General features: G+C 40.9%; 1 protein-coding gene across 3 annotated transcripts in view; it reads right to left on the minus strand.

The window, feature by feature from the left end:
• Positions 1-591: 591 nt before the first annotated feature.
• ADGRF2 (adhesion G protein-coupled receptor F2) overlaps positions 592-27,755 on the minus strand; it is a 39,462-nt gene continuing 12,298 nt past the window's right edge. The window contains exons 2-10 of one of the 3 annotated variants that reach the window (XM_078001330.1): positions 25,354-25,454; positions 20,877-20,919; positions 19,546-19,697; positions 18,374-18,607; positions 16,031-17,392; positions 11,624-11,665; positions 8,068-8,127; positions 4,811-4,887; positions 592-1,773 (exon numbers count right to left, since the gene is read on the minus strand). In XM_078001330.1, coding sequence (XP_077857456.1) covers positions 4,840-4,887; positions 8,068-8,127; positions 11,624-11,665; positions 16,031-17,392; positions 18,374-18,607; positions 19,546-19,697; positions 20,877-20,919; positions 25,354-25,425 — 2,013 coding nt within the window. In that variant the 5' untranslated portion in view covers positions 25,426-25,454 and the 3' untranslated portion in view covers positions 592-1,773; positions 4,811-4,839. Of the gene's footprint in view, positions 3,577-4,810; positions 4,888-8,067; positions 8,128-11,623; positions 11,666-16,030; positions 17,393-18,373; positions 18,608-19,545; positions 19,698-20,876; positions 20,920-25,353; positions 25,455-27,755 lie in introns of all 3 variants that reach the window. The other 2 variants (XM_078001329.1, XM_078001331.1) reach the window with 2 other exon arrangements.

Below are 27,755 nucleotides of genomic sequence, written 5' to 3' on the forward strand. Positions count from 1 at the left end.
TGCGCTGGGGTAATTGGAACGAGGGTGATAAAATGCAAGGTTATGCCACTACTCTTGATGATTTTTAAAGGCTGATACTTTTTTTGTCTTTTTGCCTGTTCTGATGTTGAACTTGGAGGAAATTGGCTGACAAACTGATGCATAAGTTGTGATCCAATTCCTAACCAAGCAACAGAGAGATTTCTGTTTTATTTTTGCAATGACCGGGACAAGGAGTTCTTACTGAGCCACTACATGGCTGTGGTAACTCAGACACAGAAGGCACTGTGGGGAACGCACACAATTTGACTTTAGACAGGGGAGTTGGTTTGCATTGTTCTGCTCACCACCAAACAGTCCCACACACTCCAATTCTACTGTTGTCTACTCACAGGTTTCTTCCCCGCAGAGATCTAAAGCAAACCCTCATTTAGATATTTCCAGGGGAAATGTGAACAGTAAGGAGAGGTAAGTGAGGAGGCAGTTTCGTTATGGGTTTTATAGCAATGAAGGTCAAGGAGGTGCTGTTTATGGAAATGGGTCAGTTCCATTTAGGTCAGTAGTTAAGAAGAACTGGCTCATTTGGGAAGTGGAAAAGCCAATATCAAGCCATTGTGTAATCAAAGGACTTTTTATTGCACATATTTACCGAACATATTCTATGTACAAGACACCATGATCTGCACTATGGGCATACAAAAGTGAGTAACATACTGAGTAACAAAAGTGAATAACCCCATTCCCCAAAACATAGACATACGCACACAAAAAGACCAAAAGGAAATAAACAATACAACACAGTAAATACAAAAGTAAAGTGAAGGACACAGATTATTAAATTACAGGAAATCAGGTGGGGAGAATCAGCACTTCTGGTTGGACCAATCAGGGAAGACTTCTCGAAGAAGGCGGAAAGTGAGGGCGAGCTCAGGCACACATGCAGTGAGCACAGCTCTGTGACGTGTACTCTTTCCTGGCCAGGGAACTGTGTATTATGACCACAGTCATGAATGAAAAGATTTTTCAATGGTAAGCTCAACAAGTTTTGCTGACTGATACCCCTAATGTCAAACAGACCAAATCAAATGCTTAACTCTTTAATTCGGAAGTCAATGAACTAGTTCCCATGAAGGTGTCTACAGCCAAACTTATGCATGGAGGCATGGCTGTGTTTTTGCTTGTGTTTGTGTGTGGGTGGGTGGGTTCATATATTCACAGGACTCTAATTAAAAAAAAACAAAAACTAACATTTGAATTTGAATGAGCAATTATTATGTGCCAAGTACTATACTACTTTAGCTACATTTATCCACTTAAAGTTTAAAGAATTGAAATGGCTTTCCCAAGAATCATTATATATTAAGTCTGATACTTACAAATCTGCCTTGGACACTATCAGTATCAATTTCTCCTAGGGTCACCTGACCAAATCACTTTGTTGGTGAGGTGTCAGCAGGAAACTGAATGTGTCTCTACCCAGGGTCATCCAGAGTCAAACTAATCCATACAGTTCCTTGACATTTTTCAAGATGGTGTAGAGTGGGCTTTGGGATGCAGGAGAGAGGGCATAGCTTCTTCCAGGAATTCCCAAATAATTCCAGAGGTTTTCTCTCAGCATCCTGGGGGCTTTCTGGTTAATGATGAGGCTAAGGTGGGGTGTCTTTCCCATCATCCTGTCTCGGGGAGTGAGTATAGCTGAGTAGTGAGTACTTCCATAGTAGATGTGACTGCTCAAGGCACAAAGCAAATGAGAGGCAAATCCCTCCCTCTCTCCCTAGTGCTCAGAGCTGTTATCTGTGAAATGAGGTAATTGGAGTTAGTCTTTTATAAAATTTGTCCAGATTTACCATCCTATACCTATATTTGCTTCATGAAATTCCATTTTCACTTCAATATATGGACTCTGGGTAAGTGACATTTCTTTGTACCTAGGCCTGCACTGAGGAAAACCAGGACTATGTCTTTCTCACCCCTTCTCTTGAAAAGAATATACAAATATATTGGTAAATGGTAAATTAAAACCACTCTCTGACTTTATTTGTGAAGGATGCTTTTGTTGTCCCAAGATAAGCAATGCCATTTGAAAAATGACTCTTTCTCCAGGTTGATGCATTTTTTTAAACTTCAGATTGATGCTTTTCGTCTGCTCAAACTTTCCTACTTTAGGAAGATAATTTGTAATAAGAAAGAAAAGAAAAGAGAAAAGGAAAGAAAGAAGGAAGAAAGAAAAGAAAGAAAGAGAAAGAAAGAAGGAAGGAAGGAAAGAAAGAGAGAGAGAGAAAGAAAGAAAGAAAGAAAGAAAGAAAGAAAGAAAGAAAGAAAGAAAGAAAGAAAGAAAGAAAGAAAGAAAGAAAGAAAGAAAGAAAGGGAGAGGGAGGGAGGGAGGGAAGAAAAGGAAAGGAAAGGAAAGGAAAGGAAAGGAAAGGAAAGGAAAGGAAAGGAAAGGAAAGAGAGAGAGGGAGGGGGGAAGGAAGGAAGGAAAGAAGGAAGGAAGGAAGGAACTGCACTCATACATAAAGCAAGCCCCACTTTCTCCTTTGTAATGAAACATCATTAATACTGACTTCTTGTTGGGATAATTAGAGGCTGCCCATTGCCCCTTTGCCTTTATCCACTAGTTAGATGCTGCTGCCGTCATCTGTGTCCTTGCTTTGTAAAGAGGCTTTTTTTTTCTCAAAGAGCTTCTACCTACAATACTGTTCTATCAGGTAACACCTGGTTTGAATGTTGAATTTGTTTACATACAAGTTAAGAAAATGAGCAGCTCTGAATTGGAAAGGTGATATTTCCTCTCTCCAATCCCAGGTATCAAAAACGCATATTGTTGGTGAGGATTGATCTTACATTGTCAGTGTAGGCAGAAGATCTTTCAGTGGCTACACAGTCTTGAAGAGGAAGTGCAGGGCTAGGAGCCAGCAGACTTGGGTTTCTACCTCTGGCTCAGTCCTTGATTAGCATTGACTCACAACTCCAGGCTTTCATCTCCTTAACTGAAAATAGTCATCTTTCTGTCTCAAAAACTCTGTGCTTTTCCCCTTGGTTCATGGCCAAGGAAGTTGTATCTAAGCCCACACCAGGTTGACCATCCAATCTATTTAAATTTGAAAAAGTAGAATATACTGGCAGTGGATTCCTTTTGGGAAAAAAAAAAAAAAATCAGCAATGACCTAGTTAGAATCAGCCCAACTCTTTGTGACTATTCATGAGGCTCCTCCCTCAGCAACACACAGAATCCAGCCAGGTGAAATCCCAGGCCGCCTTTCCCAAGATGAGACAGAGCTTGCTTTCCAAAGACAAATGTGACCCAACAGCAAAGAGGTGGAAAAGCCCCAACAAAAACCACGGTGGTGACCCCCTTTGTCTTTTTGTTTGCTGTGGCTGCTCAGCATGACGTATATGTAGCTATGTACAGTTGATGGATGAGAAACATTTAGTAGCACAGAACAGCTTAGACAGAGGAGGCTTTCATCCTTTCTGTACATCACGCCCTCCTCCATCAGCACCACATGTGTGAGCTTCCTACATATTCTCCAGAGGCAAGAAGACAGGAATGAGCACATTTCTCCTTTGGGCTCTGCCATTCCTGGAATATACAACCTTGTCAAGAACAGAAGATCACAGCTTTCATGTACAAGTAGCAAGATTCATAGGCTTTATAACATCTGCATGATAAGCTCACTGTCTTGAATAATGAGCCCATGTGGGTACATCCCTTATGGCCGATGGAGAGTCTTCTCCCTTTAAGCCACTTTGGAATCCAGAGAACAGTCTTTTCTGTTGCCCACAAATGCTGAATTACACACCTTGTCTTTCTCTAAGCTGGACCACCTCCTTTTCATTGTAACACGTCTTGAAAAAGACCCATTTTTCATACAAGGCACTGAACTGCTGCAGAAAGCCACAAACGCTGCTGGAGCCTGGATGTGTTGGGATGAGGGGTGGGAGGCCCTCTCTACATAGCTGAGTGCATCTGTCTCTGTTTCTGTCTCTGTCATGCTGTATGTGTCTCTGTGAGTCAATCTCTCTGTTTTTGTTTTTGTTTTTTGTTTTGTTTTTCTGCATTTCTCTGGGTCTCCCAATGCATCTCTTATCCCCTCCCTGCATCTCTCTGTCTCTTATTATGAATGTGGGTATTTCAGTGTGGGTTCCTCTGTCTTCCTCTCTTTTCTGTCTCCAGATCCAGAGGGACATCGAGACACAGGATTGGAAGACTTGTGTCTGCACGTGTCCTGGTATCTACGTGGCTCTCTTCTAGTCATGAGTCACCATGTCCCTCTGTCTTTATGTATCTGAATTTCTGTTTTCCCCTATGGCTCCTTCCTCTACTTCTGTTTTTCTATATATCTTTGTCTCTCTCTAAGATCTCAAATGTAAATAAACTTCTCCATCATCCCTGAGGCCTCTCACAGATATTGTTTATCATACCTTGATCTTTTCATGCTAGGGAAAAGAAACGGGCCACAATGGGAAATTTGGGGATACTGCTGATGTCATATAGGATGTCCTGGGATAGAGAACTAGATAGAAGATTGAAGAGAGGGAGCAGTTAAGTAGAGCAAGCAGCTCTCCTCACTCCCATCTAAAAGTCACCCAGGCTAATTTAAAAGCATTTTCAGACATGCCTGCTTAATTTTCGGGGCCAAAAAAATTTCAGTAGCCTAAGAATTTGAAGTGTGAATATATTTCCAACCATAGCTAGGTGAGAATAGACTGTATAGGAGAATCCTTTTAATGAAGAAAAAATCATTTCCAATTATAATTAATCAAATTGCAATTTTAAAAGAAATGTCACATATATGACATATATGGGAATCCCTTGCTTTGCACTCACCTCCCAGGTTAGGAATGTAGCCTGGTTTCTTAACTTGGGCCTTTGATGGGATGACAAGATAATTCAGAAGAAGCCTTCTGTTGAAGACAAAGTATAATTGCATTTATTAAATATCATTATTAGTCTGTTTTCAATTATCACAATTATTCAAAGCACCTGGGAAATTGTGATCCACAGTAATTCCTTTTACTCCTTCACTTTATTCCTCTTCTCTCCTTTTCTTTTTTTTTTTTTTTTTTTTTTTTTTAAGACAGAGTCTCACTCTCTCGTCCAGGCTGGAGTGCAGTGGCACGATCTCAGCTAACTGCAACTTCTGCCTCCCGGGTTCAAGCAATTCTCCTGCCTCAGCCTCCTGAGTAACTGGGACTACAGGCATGTGCCACCACAGCCAGCTAATTTTTGTATTTTTAGTAGAGATGGGGATTCACAGGTTGACCAGGATGGTTTCCATCTCTTGACCTCATGATCTGCCCACCTCGGCCTCCCAAAGTGCTGGGATTACAGGTGTGAGCCACTGCGCCCGGCTCCCTTCTCCCCTTTTTTGTATTGGAACCACTGACAACATAGGAACCGACTGCTGTGAGAGATCCTCCTCCTCCTTGGCCTGACCTGGCTCCACCTACTGAAGGAGCCCCAAATTTGGGAAGGTCGTAGATAGTGGAGAAGACATTGAGTGGCATGGAGAGAGAGAGATAGACAGCAAAATGGCTCCAAGCTCTCAAACAGCTCTCTCAGCTGGTCTGCTGAAATCCTCAGTGTTAAAGCCATCCCCTTGTAATGCACCTGTCTCCAAAGGATGTCCTTGTGTTTTAGGAATGTGTTGCCTAAGATAGGTAATACATTAACTCACTGGTAGAATTACTACCACATAAACATAGGCTAATTCATCACATCAGATATCAAATGCACACAGACAAGCAAATTTATTATGCTGGGTTTGGGAAGCAGGACTGACACTACTCATGGGAAGCCATGAGGAGGGGAGTTGAATCTCGACTACAGAAGATTGCTACCTAGGGATTAGAGGCCTGCAAAGCAGAAGAGGAGAGCACAGATGAGACACCTACTTGTCCTCTGAGCAGAGTTGACAAAACTAATTGCAGGCAGTGGCCTAAAGTTAGTGAGCAAGAAATGAAGGGGGAATTGCAAGAAATTAGGATAAATTTACATAGTACCTAGGCCAGTGATTGTTAACCCAGGTAGCACATTAGAATCACTGGGGAGCTTTAAAAAATGCTTAGGCCCTGCCTCTAAGAGTTTCTGATTTAATTTTTCTTGATTAGGGCCTGAAAAGTGTTTGTTGTTGTTGTTGTTGTGTTGTTGTTGTTGTTGTTATTGTTGTTGTTGTTTTGAGACGGTGTCTTGCTCTGTCACCCAGGCTGGAGTACAGTGGCACAATCTAGGGCTCACTGCAACTTCTTCGCCTCCTGAGTTCAAGCAATTCTCCTGCCTCAGCCTCCCGAGTAGCTGGGACTACAGGCATGTGCCATCTGGCTAATTTTTGTATTTTTAGTAGAGATGGGGTTTCACCATGTTAGCCAGGATGGTCTCGAACTCCTGACCTCAGGCAATCCACCCGCCTCAGCCTCCCAAAGTGCTGGGATTATAGGCGTGAGCCACTGTGCCCTGAAGTGGTATATTTTTAAAGCTTTCTAGGTGTTTCTAAGGTACAGCCAGCATCAAAAACCACTGATTCAATCGATAACTACTCATAAAATGCTGGATATTATTTTGACTTACCAGTCAAATAAAACCACAAAGAGAAGTGGGAGAAATGACTAGGATTTTATAACACTGAAAGGCAGAATTTCTCTATGATGACCTGAATGGATTAATTCTGAAACACATAAGGAAAGGAGCAAAGCTAAATTGGAAGGGATTGAGAGAGTCAGGACTCTCCCTGAGAACACCACAGCAGACCAAAGTGAAGGAGGAGACTACTTACATCAGGGATGCCTGTTGGAGATAAATATTCACAATGCCAGGACACTTCAGGGAGACTTTAGATGAATGACCCTCAACCTTGACTGTACATTAGAATCACCTGGGGAGCTTTCAAAATCCCCAAATCCAAGCCACACTCCAGACCAATCAAATGAGAATCTCCAGGGGTGTGACCCAGGCAACCCCATTTTTTGAAGCTTCCCAGTTGATTCTAATGTATAGCCCAAGTTGAGAACCATTGCTTTAGATATTTATTAATGTCGTTTGCATTAAACTTTTCTCTTTTTTTTTTTTTTTAAGCTGAAAGGGGTACAGAGAAACCAGCAGATTCCCAGGTATGGAGACCAAAGACTAAAAACAAGACCAAAGGTTAGGTAAGAGTAAGGCGAACGAGAACAGAAAAAGAGAGGGAAGAAAAAGAAGAGAAGAGCAGGGCTTAAGAAATCTACAGAGAGGGAATGGAAAGGCAAGGAACGAGGATGGGGCAACGCTGCTCTCAGGGCTACAGGGTACCCAGCCCCATCAATTAGCCTCTCTCCGTGCAGATCCCCTAAAGCCCCAGTCCGTGACAGGGGATGTGGACCCCAGCAGACATTGGTGTGGGAGGCTCTAGATCACCTCCTCGCTTGTTGTGGGTGTATTCCTTGGGCCAACCCTGAATCTCCTTTTGCTGCCATTTAAAAGTTTTTTAAAAAATTGAGTGGCAGTTTTTCCCTCACTCAAAACAGTTCATGGCCCTCATTCTTTGCATAGCAATATATTGTTTCCAAGTCACAGGAATAGAAGATAAGTTAGAGGCCCTGTTATAGTCCAGCCTGCTGTCCAATGACTGAATCTTCTCTACAGCAACCCTGAGCAGGCCCCAAGCCCACTTAAGCCACTTCAGCAACCATGGCAACTGGCCCCTCTTGAGTAGTTCTTTGTGTAGGATCAGAATTAATTTCCCTGCAGTTTTTACACTTTGGATGTGGGTCAACTAATTGGAGTCATAGAGAACAAGTGAGATATCATGGGAACCTAAGACTTATTTCATTTCTTTCATCACCTGCTCTCCTACTATGTGGTTTGAGGTTCACCCTCCAACACCAGCCATCTTGTCACTCTCCTCTAAATTCATGTAACTCCACTTGCATCTCTTTGCATCCCCATATTCCAGAAAGAATCTGAACTGTTTAAGAGGCACCCAGCACTTCTGGGAAATCCACATTGCAAAGTGTTAAGATGAGAGTGTTAGCAACACTCCATATGCCAGAAACTCTAAGATTGTTATCTTGTTAAACTTTTCAATGCAAAAATTAATATGAAAGCTTTACCTCTGATATTGTGGAGCTCCTTTTTGCAGAGGTTACTCGACCCTTTAAGGCTTCTCTTATCTGGATATTTAACAAAGAAGTTAAGAATTAGAAGATCATAAGAAGATAACACATATGCTTGGACCTGGCTGATATCGTGGCCAGGTACTGTGTTAGTGGCTAGGTTCTATTGGAGGGATATGGAGGGATCAGCGACCCGGTGGAGTAGTCTTGGAAAAGGTGGAAAGATGGGGAGAGACAAGAGAGGTGGAGGTGGCACAGGATACTCACTTTCAGGGCCTTAAATATGGACCCAATGGTTGAGAAATACAGTTTGCCACAAGTTTGAGGATTCCTCAACATAGCTTCTTTTTTTTTCTTGAGACGTAGTCTCGCTCTGTTATCCAGGCTGCAGTGCAGTGGGGCCGTCTCGGCCCACTGCAACCTCCACCTCCCGGGTTCAAGCAATTCTCCTGCCTTAGCTTCCCGAGTAGCTGGGATTACAGTCGTGTGCCACCATGCTTGGCTACTTTTTTTTTTGTATTTTTAGTAGAGACGGGATTTCACCACGTTACCCAGGATGATCTCAATCTCCTGACCTCATGATCTGCCTGCCTCAGCCTCCTAAAAGTGCTGGGATTACGGGCATAAGCCACCTCACCTGGCCTAGCTTTGGCATTATTTTTATGGAGCACTTATGTAATCACTTCTCACAATTTGTCAATTATTCAAACGACCTTTTCTAGAGGAAGAAAGTACTATACGACTGGATATGGTGGCTCATGCCTGTAATCCCAGCACTTTGGGAGGCCAAGGCAGGTGGATCACTTGAGGTCAGGAGTTCGAGACCAGGCTGGTCAACATAGTTAAACCCCCTCTCTACTAAAAATACAAAAATTAGCTGGGCGTGGTGATGGGCACCTGTAACCCCAGCTACTCAAAAGGCTGAGGCAGGAGAATCGCTTGAATCCAGGAGGTGGAGGTTGCAGTGAGCTGAGATCACGACAGTGCACTCCAGCCTTGGCAACAGAGTGACACCCCATCTCAAAGAAAAAAGTACTATACAACATAGCAACAGCCCATGAAATTCATCTTCCCTGACTAGGTCATCCTGTCCTTTTCTCTAAGTCTTGCCTGCTGAATACAGGCCCTCTTCTTATTTCTGCTATACAAAATATTATTCACCTTCCGAGGCCTTATAGAAGTTCTGTGTTCACAATCCATATATGCCAAAGCCCTCCAGCTCAGGGTAGCTTCGCCTTTCCCTGCAGATGCCGTATTCTTTGTCACACACAGACCTCAAACCACCCGTCAGGGATAGAGGACGGTGTGCTCAAGGGCCCACTGGAATTTGTAAGATACATTGGCACTTCTACTTACATTTCTTTGTTCTCACCCTTTTTCACTCTTAGGTTTCATAATGTACGTAACACTTTTTAAGTTAATAATGAACACATCTAGGGATATGTGCTCACTGTGTTTTACTAATCCTAAAAGTTTAAAGACTACTGGTATATACAACTTTTGGTCAATGAATCGTGTATGGTCCTGTGACACTTTTGAGTATTTACCTTTCATATCATCATTGTAAAGGTAAGAGGTTTTGATCTTGATAGAAGTTTCCATGGCTTGGAGTTCTTTGCACATCTCACCTAACACTGGTAAACTAAGTAAAAATGCAGCTGCTGGTACTCTGGCTACAGATACTAGTTGTGGTTTCACAGATAATAGAAACATAATCCTGTGGCATATGACTGGGCAGTACCTTAAGTGCTTTGTGTTTTTACCTACAAAATTGCATTTGTTCTTTGCCATAATCAAATGGAGAAGGCAGAGAAAATATTATTATCTCTGCATCATCCCAACTGGCTCTGTCGCCAAGCTGGAGTACAGCGGGGTGATCTTGACTCACTGCAACCTCTACCTCCCGGGTTCAAGAAATTTCCCTGCCTCAGTCTCCTGAGTAGCTCAGACTACAGGCACATGCCACCATGCGTGGCTATGTTTTTGTATTTTTTAGTAGAGACGGGGTTTCACCACGTTGGCCAGGATGGTCTCTATCTCCTGACCTTTTAACAAACCTTTGATATTAATTTAATAGAATATTACTGGCAGTAGGCTGGATGCAGTAGCTCATTCCTATAATCCCTGCACTTTGGGAGGCCAAGATGAGTATATCCCTTGAGCTCAGGAGTTCGAGACCAACCTGGGCAGCATAGGGAGACCCCATCTCTACAAAAACTTTTAAAAATTAGCTGGGTGTGGTGGCATGTGTCTGTAGTTCCAGCTACTCAGGAGGCTGTGATGAGAGGATCATCTGAGCCCAAGAGGTGGAGGCTGCCGTGAGCCATGATGGTGCCACTGCACTCCAGTCAGAGTAATAGAGTGAAAGTTTGTCTCAAAAAAAAAAAAAAAAAAATTAACATGTCCTTTTCTCTAAGTCTTGCCAGCTGAATACAGGTGCTCTTCTTATTTAGTAAACAATAAATAAATAAGTAAAAAATAAATAGTAAAACATAAATAAATAAGCAAACAAACAAGAAACTCTGCAGTGAAGGTGGGGTGCTTGGGGGAAGGAGTGGATTACGTTTTTGTTTGTTTGGGGTTTTTGGTTTGGTTTTGTAAATCCAACCTGGTACTGTTCCTTTTTATTTTTATTTATTTATTTACTTTAATTGACAGAAGGGGTTTGCATTTATATCTGAGAGGGTTGTTTGCTTTACTTTTTCCAGAAGGTAGTATGGTACAATGGAAAGAGGGTGGTTTTAGAAGGCTGAATAAACATTTGAGGGGTTGTTCCTTTACTTGGTTTCTATTTGTTTTCAATGCTCATCCCTTTCAAGACTCATCTGTATTTGAAGAGTTTCTTTTCTTGACTCCACTGCTGTTCAAGATACAAGTAGGAACTCACACTTCTACCCAACCTTGCAGCTAAGACATGACCATGTGACCTGAACTCAGCCAATCAGACATGACAATGAATAAATGCGGGTGCTGGTGTACCAGACAGGCAGGGTGAGGTGATCTCCCAGGCAGCAGTAGCAGCAACTCGGGCTTAAGTGTTTACTGCCTGACATTGGCCTGGTGAGCTGTGCTATCTGTGCCCAGCAAAGCGGGGAAGAGCAATGGTATCTCTTGTGGAGCATTTCTGTGCTGTGCATTGGTAACTATTCCTGGAGCAGAGCCTCCAAAACTCCAAGCTGAAGAGACCCTCCCAAAGATAATACTGCAAGATTTAATAAGTTCCTTTTCTGCTTCAACTAATCAGAGTGGGTTTCTGTAGTGATCTTGAGCAAGCTGTTCACTCTGAGTCTCAGTTTCCTCATCTGTAAAATTGAAAATATCAATACCTACAATTGTTTTAAGAATCAGCACTAATGTACATAAAACATTCATTCCCATAAGAACTTGCAAGCTGGTCAATATCATTTGCATTGTAAAGAGCAGTGATCCAGGCTTCATACATCTGTACAAATGAATGAAGTGAGAGCTTTTCAATAAATAGCCTTTACAAGCCTTTACATGGCCAAGTACCGATAATACAGAAAAAGCAACAAGAAGAATTTACATTCAGTACCTTTGGATCCAGGATGGTTCCAAACACTAGGATGAAGAAGCCCTGGGAAACGCAGAAGAGGGAAGAAGAGTCATTTACAAAAGAATGATGATGATAAAACACACTCTCAGTTATTACCAATTCCTATTTTGATAAAAAGAAAACAATTTTATGAAATCTCTTAATTTATCATCCTTAGATCACAATACCTAGGTTCATTCAATGAATATTGATGAGTGTCTTCCATATGCCAGTCACTGTAGAGGTACCTCAGTAAACCAAAGAGACCAAGGTCCCTACATCATACAGGAATATTTTTAAACTTTCCTTTTAAGTTGGGCAAATTAAAAGTGTTTGCACTTAGCAGGAGCTGGGCCTCTCAACTGAATATAATGATCCAAGAAAGAGTCAGAGGAGGTGTTGGGCAACGAATGCAGGCTTGCCGTCCTTGAACAGTAAGTAGGAGAAGCCTTCCACAGAAAAGAGCAGAAACAGCTGTTGCTCAACTTCCCATAACACCTTCAACCTCCTTCCTCATCCACTACAAAGAATATTATAAAACTTGCAAAGAAAAGTCAAGTGTATACATCCTCAAAAACTTAATGACTTTAAATAGATTGAGTTTCTAAGCACATGACAAGTATTCCCAATATGATGATGTAGAAGGAATTAATTAGCTTTTATATCTTTTATTTTCCATATCAAACAAAAAACCCCATATAAAACCCAAAACAGTCTGTTCCTCTATAGCTATAGTCCATTTGAAGTTTTTACTTCTGTTTCACATACATTGATACAAAACCCCCCTTGAGGAAAGAATGGCAAGTTGTAGTTCCATTTTCCAGTTAAGGAAAAGGAAGCTGAGATTCAGCATTCAAAATGTGATAGACAGGAACATTCATTAGACAACAATTTCTCCTAAATGTGCAGTTTCTCCATCCATGGCTCACCTGAAAAGGGAGGTTAGATAATGACCTTTTATTTAGGAATACCCACGCTAAGCTGCTCTGACTTCACAAGTGAGTGTGAACTCTTACCTGAACTCTTACCTACCCAGAGGCCTGTTAACGGGCATGGGTTTTATACAGCTGGCACCATAAAGATGTTACAACCTGGTATTCATCACTGAGAACAATACCAAATCTGCCACTATTTGGTAAAAGCCCAGATGAGAGGTGGAGAACTTTACAGGGACCAGTGTATATCCTTGCAGCTAATCCAGTCCCCCAAACACATTAACATACACCTTCCTATTCAGCCAGTCCAACCCTCAAAAGCTTAATCTCCATGTAGCTTTTATGAGATTGTTCTTCTGTGTAACACTCTGAGCCTACAAGGTAATTATTGAAATCTCTTATTGTATCTGCTACAAAAAAAAATTATTGTTGTCATGGTCCATTATGTTGCAAAGTTATCATGCTTATAAGGCCCCATCTGACAAATATATTCCAGCCTGATTTTGGTACTAGGAATACATTTCAAGTCAGGATCTCCATTAATTTGGCCCAGGAATTATATTTTTTAAAGATCTGGGAACCACAATGCTAGCATGCTTTTTTCTACAAATATGCTGATGGTTAATATTCTTTGGCTAAAGAACTAAGAGGAATTTCTCTCCTTATAGGATTTTTAATTCCTTGGGGTTGGTCTATCTATATTTGTATCTGCAACATTAAGCATAATGCTTGGCACAAAATAAGTAGTAAATGTGGTGTCTCTTCATTTGAGTGTATGTATGTGTTTAATTTCTTTATTATGCAACCTGCACTTTTATAGTCATGTCACATGACTATAAACATGACTTTAACATGACTTTACAAACATGTATCAGGGAAATACTCCACTAGGATCACTTTTCGTTGGCCCGTGCCACCTTAGATAAAGTTATGCAAAGCATCTTTCAGAAGATTTGGATTAAAAGATTGGCCATAAAGTTTGGTATCTGGTTGAGAAGGGAAGAAAGAATATACCTAACAAACAATTCACCAGTAGCATTTCTTTTAGTAGGTAAAGCACAGTTTGGACAGGTAACTCTCAAGGTGTTCTCCCAGGGTTTGGTATATGTGCTTTATTTTTTCCCACCAAAATGGCTATGAGGGAGTCCCAAAAACTCACCCAGCCCACAATCACTCTCAGTAAATACAACCAGAAGTTATGGATGGACAAGGTGGGTAGTCGAGGCAGCAACTGACACCATAATAAAACCTCTCTAGTAAAGGGGATGGGTGAGTTTTAAAACTAGTGCAGGTATTCCCCTGGGGCTAAGACCAGGAAATCTTTACAAGAGTCTTCCTCCCACATCCTCTGGGCCTCTCAATATGTTTCAGAATCTCTCCCCTCTGTCTGTGCTCCATCAGCCTCTGCTGCTGCCCCTCATCTCATCCTAAGACTCCACTTCTGCTTTTTACACCCAGTTGGTTGTGTCTCCCATCTCAGTAGATCCATGGCTCCTCTCTCTCCTCCCTCAGAGGATGCCCTGATCCAGTGATATGCTAGTAAATGGCAATAAACTCTCCTTATTTGTAGTGTTTGCCAATCTCTATAGTTAATTACCCCCACCATGGCCTATTTGAATCTTGCCCTGTGACATCGCTGAGCATGGATTTAGAAAGAGATAGGCAGTAGCACATCATTGTACAGATTTTCCACCATGCAGACACAATAGAGGCAAGTAACCTCAAGAGAAAAGGTAGACAAATAATTAGGAAGTGATGAGTTCTGAGGATACATGACCTTTACTTTTAACCCAATTTGTTTAATTGCAAGTCTATATGATTTAATTGTTATTGATGGCGGTGTTCACAGCCAGCTCAGAACAATCCTGGAAATATAATAGGCAGCTTCTGTGGGTCAATACAGGCCAGCACCAACACAGCACTGCCCAGTGCCCCCCACTGGCCTCACCAACACTTTGTTCTCATCTCCTCACTGCCCCGTCTGCACTGGCATTTAGGTAGGCCCCTCCCTGCTCCTTACTGGGATTCAAGGCAGAAATGAAATTGAAAGCACAAGTGATCCTACAATGACAGGTAAAGGTGCTCAAGATATCAAAATGCAAGTGCTCACAGCCTTGTCCAAAACAAAACTCACAGGGAAGACGGCCCTAAGGGAGACAAGAGAAGGAAAATACTGTGGAGTGAGTCATGAGCTCATGAGGGGTTTATGAAAAATAGGGTTGTTACCCAAGTCTTTTCAGTGACTAGTTTTGTAAACATGCATAAAGCAACTGATAACTACCAAAAGCTATACAAATGTAGGATACAATTAATATTTTCTATAAAAGTGCAAAAAAAGTAGAGACTCAAAATATGAGATACCCCTATTGTTATTAACTTTGTTCTTCAAGACATCAAAGTGTTTATTATAAAGTGAAATCATTTATACATAAATTCTGAAAAAGGAAAATGAGAAGACACTTGACTTAAGATATCTATTAGCAATTAGGTGAAGCATTTACTTGAAAATAGTCTTACTGGCTACCGCATACATTCAGAAAAAAAGATAATGTTTTAGATATCTTTAGAAAAATAAAAGCTTGCTTTTCAATTAGTTGCTATCTACATATTAGCATTCAATATAATAAACTTTGGATCATTCACACACTATAACATTAAAAAATGGAAAAAAAAATTTCAGTCAAGAAGGAAATTATTGAATATGCAATGCTATGCAGCCATTAGAGACATATTCATACATAATGAGCTGGTAAAATTCTAGCGCATATTTTTAAGTGCAAAAGCAAGTTACACAATCATATACCTTGTTTTAACCCCTGTGTTATGTGAAAATATATTTGTATGAGCATAGAAATTTTGGCAAAGGATGCACATGAAACTGTGAACATTGCTTAATTCATCTAAGTGTGATAAGAGAAGAAAGGAGAAACGATCTTCGATACTTTTTCTGTATAGCTTGCCATGTTAAAATAAGATGGTTTCCAATGGTAGCTAAAAATTCTAAGTGGAAGGAAATGTAATAAATGTGCAAACTTTAATACCTCCAGTTATATACCTAAATTTTGGGGAGGGTGTTATTGCTTAATTTTTAAACCATAACAACTTAGCCTATTACTAGGTTGTCTATGGTCTTAAGATCATTTTAGTACTTGATCCTTTCCCATTCACCATTTAATTTCATTTTCCAAACACTCCTATAAAGTGGACAGTATTGCACTCATTTTATATGTGAGGAAAATATAGCTCGAAAAAGTTGAGTAAATATCCCAAGATCATGTTATACATTATTAGTAAATGAAAGAGTCAGGATCCAAATCCAGGTCTCTCTGGAACAAAAGTTTATTTCCCCACTCCATATGCTATTCCGAATCCACTGGCTTTTACATAGAAATTTAATGCCACAAGCTCCTAATCACAGAACATCTTCATGAATTCTCTCACTTTGGACTTGGTCAGAAGCATCTGGACTTACCTGGAATGCATTGAGCAGGGAGAAGATAATGTGGAAGGCCAGGGATCTGTCATTGATGACGGTGGCTACTCCAAATCCCCAGGTCAGTCCCAGAAGTGGTGTGAGGATGGCAATGTTCTTGCTGATTCTCACAATGGCTCTCACTTCCTGGAACATGGAATTGCTGATGGCAGGTCGCTGGGTCTTGACAATCACCAGTGTGACTGTGATCAGGTTTACTACCACGATGGCCAAAGCTGGGACCACAAAGGCCAGGAGGGCTCTGGTCATATCCCAGTTGAGCCAGCAGGCCTCAGGTCGTAGGTAGCCTTTGCCAGGTTCAGTGGCAGCAACCGTGATGGCAGCAATGACCAAAGGGCATCCATAGCCCACTGAAAACAGAGATGCCACCAGGACCGACTTGGGCAAGGTATGGAAAACAATCATGATTCCATAGAGGATAAGGAGTGCCTTGGCAAACATCCAGAAAAATACAGAAAGGTAAAAGAGATGAACAAAAAATGTGGCTGCCACACATCCCTTGTGGTGTGTTATTGGACCACTAAGAAAGGAAGCTACAATGAACCACACATCAGCCATCAGCAAAGTGGCTGCAATGTTAACAATGCACACATGGCGTAAATAGGTGATCTCTGTCTTTGTCACTTGGCTCCAGACTAGGACCTCAATGGACAAGCAAAGGATCAGGCTGCAAATAGAAATGCCCAGGCCTATATATGTGATATAAGTCAGGATCAGACTCTCTAAGATGTGAGGTGACATAAGAATTGAGAAAGAGGTAAACAACTTGCTTGGCCTACATTTGCAAACAGCTTGCTGGGAGTTTTCTTGAATCATTGTGCAGGCCTGCTGGTCCCATCTGTTCTCCACAGAGTGCCAGCCAACACACTGTGTCCTCCTCTCCTCTGACTTGCTGATCTTTTCAAAAATTAGTGAGATTCTTTTAAGTTCCTTGGGCAAAATGACAGACAGGACAAGCCCATTTATAGTAACATTTTCCAAAAGACTGGCTTCCAAAATAGCCCCAATAGTTGGAAATGCAATGCTGATGACCTGAGAAGGGGAAGGCACCTTCCAAAGTTCATCTCTGCTGATCAACACTCTCCCAGTGACTTCATTGCTGGTATCATTAACTCTCATCGAAAAAGTGAAATTTTTTCCAATGTTATCTCCAGATATGGTGGTGCCCATAGTATGAATGAAGACATCTGGTATGTCAACGGGATATTTATCTATGAACAGCCTTCTTGCAAAGGAGTTGACTGAGTGTAGTAGGATATAGCTGCTGTTTCTGTCAGGAATGAAAGTCCAATTGGAGATGCTTTTGCTATTAAGAATGTGGTTGGCTATGGTGCTGTAACTCTGACAATAAAGAACCAGTGTTAGTACTGAGGCACTCTCTGAAACTGCCAGTGCATTCAACACTCACTTTTGTAAAGCGTGCTCCTCCAACCAGCAACCTAAGCATACTCTGGGAACTTCTTAGCAATATAGAATCTCAGATCCCACCCCAGATTTAATGAATCAGAATCTGCATCTTAATAAGATCCCCAGGTGACTTGCATGTACACTGAAGTTTGACTTAGATGATAGAGCTACAAAGGAATTGCCTCACCATGCCCTCCTCCATTTATGCAATGGCCGCCTGCGAGCCAGGCCACTGGGCAGCTTTCCACATGCTCCTGTCCATCATTCCCTCCACATCACACCTAGGCAAAACTAGCAACTTGCTTACCCTGCTCAGAGAACCCATCATGTGTTTAACCTCTGTTGCATCCCAAATGTGTTGCAGGGCCCTATACAAGAACGTAATAAATTGGAAATTCACCCTGGAGTCTGAATCTACTTTTTATTATCTTTGCTTTGAAGATCAAAACTAAGCAAAATGGACCCAGTTCTATTTCATGTTTCTGCAATGGATAGGTATGGCTGTGTGTGGTTTTTTTTTTTTTTTTTTTTTTTGGTTTTTTTTTTCATTCAATTATTTTCCATGTTAGCAACCTATCCTAACTCATAAATGAAAATAAGAAAAGTCTTTCTCTCTCCAAAACAGAATGTTTCTTAAATGTATTCAGTAGCCAAAAGATACATTGGTAAATCATACTCCAAAATTCACTACAGTACCAAGTAAGTGCTCTCTATAAATATTTGTTGATTAAATATGTTTACTTTTTCCATTCATTTATTCATCCTTTCTTTACTGAACACTTGCTTTGCTAGACATTAGAAATACTGATGTGAAAGAATGGTTCCTAGTCCCTAAGAAGCTCACATAATACTCGAACTAACCTGCATTCCTTTCCCACTGAGATAATGTTCTTCCAAGTATTCAGGGACACTCACCCGCATCTTTTCCTCATCAACACCTGTCCATAATGCTGTTGATATGTTGTGTAAGAGCTGCACAATTATGGCAATGTTTCCTGGTATCCGGGGTGACTGCTGAATGCCTCTAATTACACAAGACAAATCTGTGGGACACTTTTGTAGCAACATATCTGATATGGTCTCAGACTTTCCAGTATATACACTTATTTTTATATTGTCTTCAAATGGCTGAACCAAATGTGAATCCTCCTACGATATGGCAAAAAGAAAGAAATTTTTATAATTTTTATTTTTGTGTTAAACGTAAAAGTACCTTTACTAAAACTTAGGACAGCCTAACATAATGTTTTTCTGTTTTACACTTTCAGAGTCACATCTGCTGTCAAATAACTTGACCAACACCGAGTTGCATGAACCAGCAAATAAAAGTCCCTACTTCCCATCTACCTATTCTTTAATCCCCCTCTCCCCAAATAACAACTGTTATCTTCAGCATATCACTTCAGATAACCTGTATATATAGAAATTTCTAGTACCATTTAAGCTTATTTGTAATATTTATGAAGGGCAAATCATGAGTGATGAGTCTATCTTAAAAATAGAAATTTGAAACTCGATTTGGATGAATCAACTGGAACACCAAGACTGAAAATAGCAATAGAAAGTATCTCCCATAGATTCAGACTCTGGTTCCCATACTCTAAGGCAGGGGTGGCAAACTATGGACCCAGACCGGCTGCCTGGCTTTTGCAAATAAGGTTTTACTGGAATGCAACCTGCCCGTTAATTTAAACACTATCCACAGCTGATTTCATGCTACGATGGTAGAGTCGAGTAGGCACGACAGAGACCATGTGACCCACAAAGCCTGAAATATTTCTGTCTGTCACTTTACAGAAGTTTACTAACCCTTGCTTTAGAGGACCCCCTTCTGGCCCTCCTGCAGCCTGCCCCTTCACATGGCCAGGAGTCCATGAGCACAAACTTTCACATACTCCAAGTTTAGAAGGCTATTTTTGCATAGAAAATGAGACTAGTGGATGCTTATCTATTCACCCATCCCTACACGCTGCCCTGCCACATGCTCGTCCTCTCTCTTACTGAGGGCAATATCCACTGCCAAGGGGAGCCTCCACTGGGCTCATACAGTGCACATCAGAATCCATATTGCAAAGAAAAGATATTACCTCAAAGATGTTGACGGCATTAAGAGTCCGACAGGTGTCAGTGATCTTGTGCCATGTCTTTTTCCTGCATGAAAACCCCATATTTCCCTGAGTGTCTGGAGGGCAAGGTTGAGTACACTGGGAGTTGTCTGTACAGACACCATCGCATACACCTCGGAAAATGAAAGGAGACCGTATCAGATGGGAAGGTCTGGGCTCTGGGCCCTTTGGGCCAGTCACCAAGGTGTCACTGCCAGTGACAGCACATAAATACTGAAGACATCAGTGTCTTCTCTTCCTAAAGTGGAGGAAGACTGAAATGGATCAGTGGTCATCATCTATTTTAGCAACAAAATGTTATTGTTTCCAACAAAATCTTATCCTGAACTGCAGTGTATAAAATAGATAAAAGTGGAACATGGCCAGGTACAGTGGCTCACACCTGTAATCCCAGCACTCTGGGAGGCCAAAGTGGGCAGATCACGAGGTCAGGAGTTTGAGACCAGCCTGGCCACACGGTGAAACTCCATCTCTACTAAAAATACAAAATATTAGCTGGGCATAGTGGCGTGTGCCTGTAATCCCAGCTACTCGGGAGGCTAAGGCAGGAGAACTGCTTAAATCCAGGACGCAGAGGTTGCAATGAGCTAAGATCGTGCCACTGCACTCCAGCCTGGGAGACAGAGTGAGACTGTCTAAAAAAACAACAACCGAAAAAATCTGGAACTGTCCCAGGTGAAGTGAGAGGGACAAACCCACAGTGCAGTCCACTAGGTCACTCTCACACCCTCACAGGAACCCCTGAATACTTCCTCAGACCCCTGAAGCTCCCCAGATCAGCTCTAGTTGGAATCCACTGCTTCCAATGTTTGCTAAGAAGTCTCTCAGCTCAGGAACTCTATAATATGTTATATCATCAATGACTTCTCACAGATCTATTCTAGCCACTGGACCAGTTTGAATGGGCTCAATCCAAAGGATCTATGGCAAAGAATTCTCAGACAAGGGTGGAGCAGAGGGTACTGGGAGGAGAGAGGAACAGGGTGGGGTGAAATGTACAATTTACTACCTGGTACTATGCTCACTGCCTGGGTGGGATCATTCGTACACCACACCCCAGTGACACGCAACTCGCCAGTGTAACAAACCTGCACGTGTACCCCCTAACGTAAACGTCAAAAAGAAAAAAAAGGCAAAGGTACAATTTAATATGAAGGAAATAATCAGAGTCCAAATGCAAGTCATCAAGGATTCCATCTGCCATGCCACAGGACAGAGGGCTGAGAATGGCCCTCTATTACAATAGATGGACAGCAAAACTTCCATGTGATAAGTAGCTGCTGCCAACATACCGTATGGCCTGGCAGGCACCTTCTCCTTGCTTTTGCTGGCAGCCTAGAAAGGGAAAATCAAAATTTGCATCAAAATCAATTGTTGGTATGCCAGCCCAACAGCTCACGTTAGTCACAAACAACCACAGTTAAATTAACTATGATACCAGCATGGCCCACCCAAAGCTGAGTCCATGAATTACGGCTCCTCCATGACCCCATTTTCCCTTCAGCCTGGACCACTTTCTCTCCCACTGCTACCCAGTAGGAGCACTCCTCTCTCTCCAGTAAGAAGAGTCTATGTTCTATCCAGGAAACATGTTATGAGCAGAAGTGGATTGAGCAAGAAATTGACAAAGGTTAAGCCTCAGAGAGCCTTGCTCATATGGGACCTTTTGAAGCCCTGGGAAAGGATCTAGCAATGAGCAGATCATCTCATGTGTTCATGTGATCATATGTTTTATTAAATTATCAAAAGCAAAATGTTTTAACCACCTACCATCTGTTAAGACCATCATTTTGTGCCATTTCAGTTCTGCCTCCTTCATACTCTCTCTCATTTTGGGTATCACTAGAGAAGCCATATCTATTCATGGATTCTGGACAAGTTAAGCTGGGATACGTTTAGTTTGAATTTAGTAGGATATAGTTATGTAGTTTCCAGTCACTTCTGCATTACAATGAGAACATCAACACTTAAGTGATATCAATGCCAAGAACATTTACAATTATTCACAGAACAAGAAAATTCTAAGTTCCCTGATACCTTGCAGCTCACATATGAAATAAATTGGATAGAATTTTCCCAAATTTGATAACAGTCTAACATGCTTACATGCCATTACTAATAATAAATTAGAAACTGAAAGATACTTTTCTAAACTAGGAATAATGAGAAACAAATTTGATCAATAATGCTGGAGGAAAGACTGAATAATATTTCTATTCTCTCTATAGAAAAAACAATAAGATCATGCAAGTATGCGGTCAAAAATGTAGGAACTAAAAGGTGGGCATTTCATTAATAAAAAATATTGTCTTATTACTGAATAATGCTAAATAATACTATCCAGCATTTCTAAATTTGAAATTTGTTGTGATTCCTGTTCTCATTCTAAATAAATTTTCACTTTTCCCTTAGTTTTGTATGTGTAATATTGCATTCTTTTTCCTTAGGAGAACTCCCCCAAAACTTAGCTCCTGCACACCATGAGCATCTCCATCAGTCCTAATTAGAACCCCCTCTTTGTCCCATCCATTGAGACCATATCTGACCCTTCACTAAGAAAGTGTCACATAGTGGTCAAGGGATATACTCTGGGAGTAGACAACCTGGGTTCAAATCTCAACACCAACATCTGAGACCTTGGGAAACGTTATCCGTCTGAGCCTCAGTTTCCTCTTCCATAAAGTAGAGTAGGAACTATAGTACTATAATTGTATGATACTTGCCCTAGAGCATGTTTATGAGGAGTAAATGTGCTCATCTATGAAAAGCACTAGGAATGGGCTCTAAGAATACTATAAGTCTATTTAAGGATTTACTACTGTCATTACTCTGCACATAAACTTACGAATGTCAAACGTCAATTACATACAAAGCTCACGTTTCCCCCTTCCAAGAGATCTTTCCTGATCCAGTTCTGTACATGATACATCTTTTCCTCTGGCTCCTACAGGGATCATCATCCATACAGCCATACACACATTCAATGCTTGGCATATTCTCACCTGACCTGCCATTTTGCTATCTAATCTTTTTTATAGAAGCATATTAACTCCTCAATTAAATCGCAAGTTCCTTAAGAACATGTACTGTGTATTGTGCTTCAGTATATTCCTCCAAGTAGCTAGTTCAGTGTCTTGTGCATATGTGTGTATGCATATATACATTTTAGTATGCATATATATACACTGACATATATGTACATGTGTGTATGTGAGTGTGAGGAGAAAGAGAAAGACTCAGTTTTCTTGCTTCTGCACCAGAATAGTGTTTCCTAGTGGCTGAGAAGAGCCTTGACCCAATTACTGCAACTTGGGCTCCAATTTCTAATCCATTGAGGAAGAAATTGGAAATTCGATGACACAGCTCTGTGACTAACTCTTGCGGTTCATGCCAACTCATGGGGTTCTTCTTCACAACCTTACTTCTCTCTATGTTATCAACAAACAAAGCTGAATATTCCCTGTTTTCTCTACTGAATAAGAACTTGTGGGGTATCTGAATTGAGCTTTTGGGATCTCTCCGAAGTCAAGAAAGTATCACTGAGGATTCATATCTGTGAAATCACTGACAGAAGATGACTTTTCATTTTCTAGTCCAGAGAATCAAGCCTTATTTTATAAGTGGAAGAATTAAAATTCTTGCACCAAACAAGAATGCTAAAATAACATCTTCAGAATTTTGGAAGACTTTATAGATCATCCAATCCAGCCCTTTTATTTTACAGTTAAGGAAAATGAGGCTTGATATTGCAGTGATTTGTACAAGTCCATGCAGGAAATGCCCCTTACAGCTAGGATGAGAACTTAGATCTCCTGATCCTACAATATTGTTTTTTCTAAACAGCCAGCCTGTGTCCAATGGCAACAGGCAGAGGGGATGAGTGGAAGGAAATACAGGCATCTCAAGATACTCAACACCATCTTGATAGGACCACAGTGTTTAATGCACTGTGATAAATGCAGTTATAGGTCAACAACTCTGGATGATATTTGGTCCATTAAATAAACTCTAGTGAAGTCACATTATATTTATCATGTATATGGGCAGAAAACCATGATATTCTGTTTACTTGTAGTTCTGAAAACTCTGCCTTCTTAAGGGAAGGATATGATTAATTTCTTCCCATCTAATTTGCAAAGCACATCACATACTCCTCTGGTTATTTCATTTCTAGTGTAGCATCCAGTATAGATTACTTTAGCTTGGGATACCAACCGTCCCCAACATAATACTGTGAAAAAAAGAGGCTTGCAAACTGGCAACCTGCTGAACCTGCTGAGCTGCCTGGGTGCATAGGCAGGTCAGGAGCCAGCAGTATCAGCAGCTCAGCAGCTCAGCACCCAGTAGCTTGTCTAATGAGAAGAGAAGGATAGAATGTTCCCAGTAAGGTAAATCCCAATGATCAAGAGAAACAAAGCCAACCTCCCATGCTCTACCTACTGTCCACATTCTGTCTTGTAGAAAACTGTGAATGCAGAAATGGAATGAAAGGAGGAATTAGTAACAAACTGGAGGGTTGACAGCCTTCAGGAAATGGTCTTTCCAAGAGTCTCTAACTTCTCCCAGAAACCAGGTACCTGTTTAGTATTAGTGGGGAAGGGGAGTCATGCAGAAGATTCCCATGCAAAGACAAACTAACTTGAGGGTAAAGTAAATATCATTTGAAAAACTCTTGGAAGGAACTTCCAAAGTCATTTTTTCCTAAAAAGGCTCTTGTTGAGAAGACATACATTAAAATGGAAAGATCAAGAAGCCGAGAATCTGAAAACAGGGGTTCTGGCCTTGGCCCTGTAACTGAGTAAGTATGTACTTCAAGCAAATCACATCTCACACCATGGGTCTCCATCCCCCCAACTGCAAAATAAGGGCGTGGAGTTTCGCCAGTTGATCTCAGAGCTCCCTTCCAGAACTTGTGGTCAAATAATAGTACTCTCTTCAGAAGATGCTCAAATGTTTTCATGTATCCTCTTTCAAGTGCTCCTCCACAGCTTATTTTAAATGAGTAACTAACAGGGAAATTAAAATTACTTATGGTGTCAGGAAAAATATTTAAGAAAGAGCCATAGGGCCCCCTGTCCTACAAAATTTAAAATAGTCCATTGCCAGAAATTCTGTCCCAGTGAGACCTCGCTTAACCACTGCCTGAATTGCTCCTTCCAGCTCCTTCTAGCTCCTTCTAGCTCCTCATTGCTCCTTCTAACCCATTCATGGTTATGGTTTCTTATGAGAGTTTCTTCAGGTTTCTTATGGGAGATGTTTCTTATGGGAGTTTCTTCAGGTTTCTTATGGGAGATGCTATTGCCATTTTGGATGGGACAATGCGTCATTATGCCAGGCCATTCCTAGGCCCTATCTCTTTAGAGGCCCTACCTCTAAATGCCACGAATACCTCCTGGTCATTGTGGCAACCCTTACGACCCCCACATTTTCAAGTGCACCCAGGAAATGGTACCACCCTGGTTATGAACAACTGAAACATTCACTATCAGAAGATATAGAACAAAGTATTTATTACTCTTAAATCACTTGAGCCTCATTGCATCTCAGGAACTCATGGGAAAAGGCTGAGAGACAAACAATGTGTAGCTATTGGCTAAAGTGGGTTTTGGTTAGCTGTAGTTGTAATTACTTCTGGCTGGGCCAGTCACTCTATCACCATCTTTGCCCTATACTTCAGCTCTCTGGTAACTGAGAGCTGGTAGCTGATGGATTTTTTTGTCCATTTGCTTTCCCCACCAGCTCATCCTCCACTCCTTCCCCTTTTCTTACCTGGTACAACGTCCTACATGACTCTGTGGGCAAAAGAAACACCAAGCAGTACAGCAAAAGTGTATGAGTCATTGTCTTCCACACAGCTGACTTTCTTGTTTCTACAAGAATAAATAAAAAGGCAAAATGTCTCCAATTTGAAGCTTTCATAGGCTCCATGCCACTGCAGACCCAATCAGTTCACCTATGAGACTGGGCAGTCTTCCTCTTCCATGCTGCCTACTCAGACCTTTCTGCTCCAGAGGCAGTGTCCTGTGACCTCCCATTAACTTCGTTCTCTAGGAGGCTGCAGTGAGAGCACAGGCAGCATTGGGAGACAGAGGCAATTGCTGAGATATCCCCCACCCTCTACTGTTAGCTTGCACGTCACTCCTAACATGAGAACCCCTCCAAAGGAAGCTACTGCCTGCCAGATTTCACCTTGCCCACATGGATATAATACATAACAGCCTGTATTCAGGGAGCAGGAATGATGCTTCAGTCTCTGGGTTACGCAGGGCTGAGAAGTCTGTGAATGGCTACAGTAGAAGATGAGCTGGGGTTCCTATGGGCAAACTCAACCTAGAAATATCTTTTGAAGGGGCTTGGCCTATTATTCCTCACTCCCACCTAACTCTGGAGCCGTATGTTCATAGGTAACTGGTGATTTCTTCAAAACCGATCTTCAGCATGGTCTGTTATTGTTATTTCTACCAGGACTGATATCAAAACTAAACTGATTCCTCGACACCTAAAACAGTGCTTGACACATGGTTGGCACAGAGTATATTCAGTAAAGAAAGAGGAAGGTAGGGAGGAGGGATGGAGGGGAGGTGGGTGGGAAGTGCTCATAATTTGCATCAGAGTCTGTGCTCTACAGAGGACTTACCTAAGCTAAGAAATTTAGTATTATACTTTAATAATGTTAATATATTTTATCTTGAGTTGAGATCATCCTTGAAAGTGATTTGCTGTTTCTTCATTTTTAGTTAAAAGGATTCAGAAGACTTGAATGTAATCCACAAAGGCCAGAAGCAATCACAATGGTTTATATTTGCTATTTGACCATTTTTAGCCAAGAAGAACTCTAGCCCAATCATGCATAATTCCATAGGAAACAATGTCATTATTTGAAAGACTAGGCAAAATTCATTTTCCAATCATGTTTCCTCCATCGAAATACTTGTCTAGCTAAAATTCCACTGAAATTCAGTGATTATTTAAAATATTTTGTATTGCCTATCTCAGCCTAGTATTAATACAGCTATCCAAACATTTGTAGTTCTTACTCAAAGAGGCTACTTTGTTACTCATCACTTTAAATGTATTTTGTAGCAATACAGACGGACACACAATTTCAAGTAAAATTGCCAGCCATAGTTTCATCCTTTATTCCTACCTAAGTTATTCAAACACATGAAAATTATGGTATAAAAATCATCAAACTGACCTATCAGAATCATCACCAATGCAATTACTGCTTTGGGCAAAATATTCAAAATTGGAAAAAATTGAAGCCATTGATGAATTTAATGACATAATGCTCATGAAACTTAAGGATGACTCCATGTTTTTCTGAATCAAGTTGATTTTATCTTTCAAAACTCTCCTCATACAGAATGTTCTTTTTCTTAATTAAAACTAATTCTAAAAAATGATTTAGGGGATGACACAAGACAACAAACTTTCATAATGTTAGCACTACTCAGCACGGAAGCTCAAGTAGATATTTTTTTAAAAAAGGTGTATGATCAGCTGAGTTCTGCAAATCAGGATGAAACTCATTCTATTTGCTTCAAATTTTAATGTAATATGTTGAAAATCTGTTTATTAAATTGCCATTTTGCTTTGCATTTTAAATATAGTTGTTATAATTTTTATCAAAAATGCTTTTGATTATTACTAAAATTATACTTCCGTTGTGTCCAAATGAGGGCTTTGTGATCTCCGTGGAAGTGACCTTCATTATACTTTGCAATATGGCCTTTTTTGATAGTTATGCTGCTGCACAGAGCCCAGAAGTTTTTAACATTTTCTTTACTTCCCAAGTCTACCTTGTAATAAAATAACTGAGGACCACAACTCTGACATGCTGTCTTTTTCCATGTTTCAGCAACAGTGTGATTTTAATTTTTAGCGTGTTTTTCAGCTTTATCTAATTTCTTTTAACTGGAAGAAACATTTCTTAAAGTTGACCTTTTAAAAAACTTAGCCGATAAAACTGATTGCCCTTTAAATTAAGTAGCGTGTTTTAATCTGGGCTTGAATGAAATTATTTTTCTTTCAGAGTTGTTGACATTAAACCATAGTCATTAGCTTTTTTTCTAGTTCTATGAAGCAGAAAGTGTAGTGGTAAAACAGTAGTGTGACTCTAATCTTTTGACCACCCACCTCCTATCCGCCAGAGCCTCTGTCCTCATTTT

The sequence above is a fragment of the Macaca mulatta genome, chromosome 4 (genome assembly GCF_049350105.2).
Source record: "Macaca mulatta isolate MMU2019108-1 chromosome 4, T2T-MMU8v2.0, whole genome shotgun sequence".
Lineage (NCBI taxonomy): Eukaryota > Metazoa > Chordata > Mammalia > Primates > Cercopithecidae > Macaca > Macaca mulatta.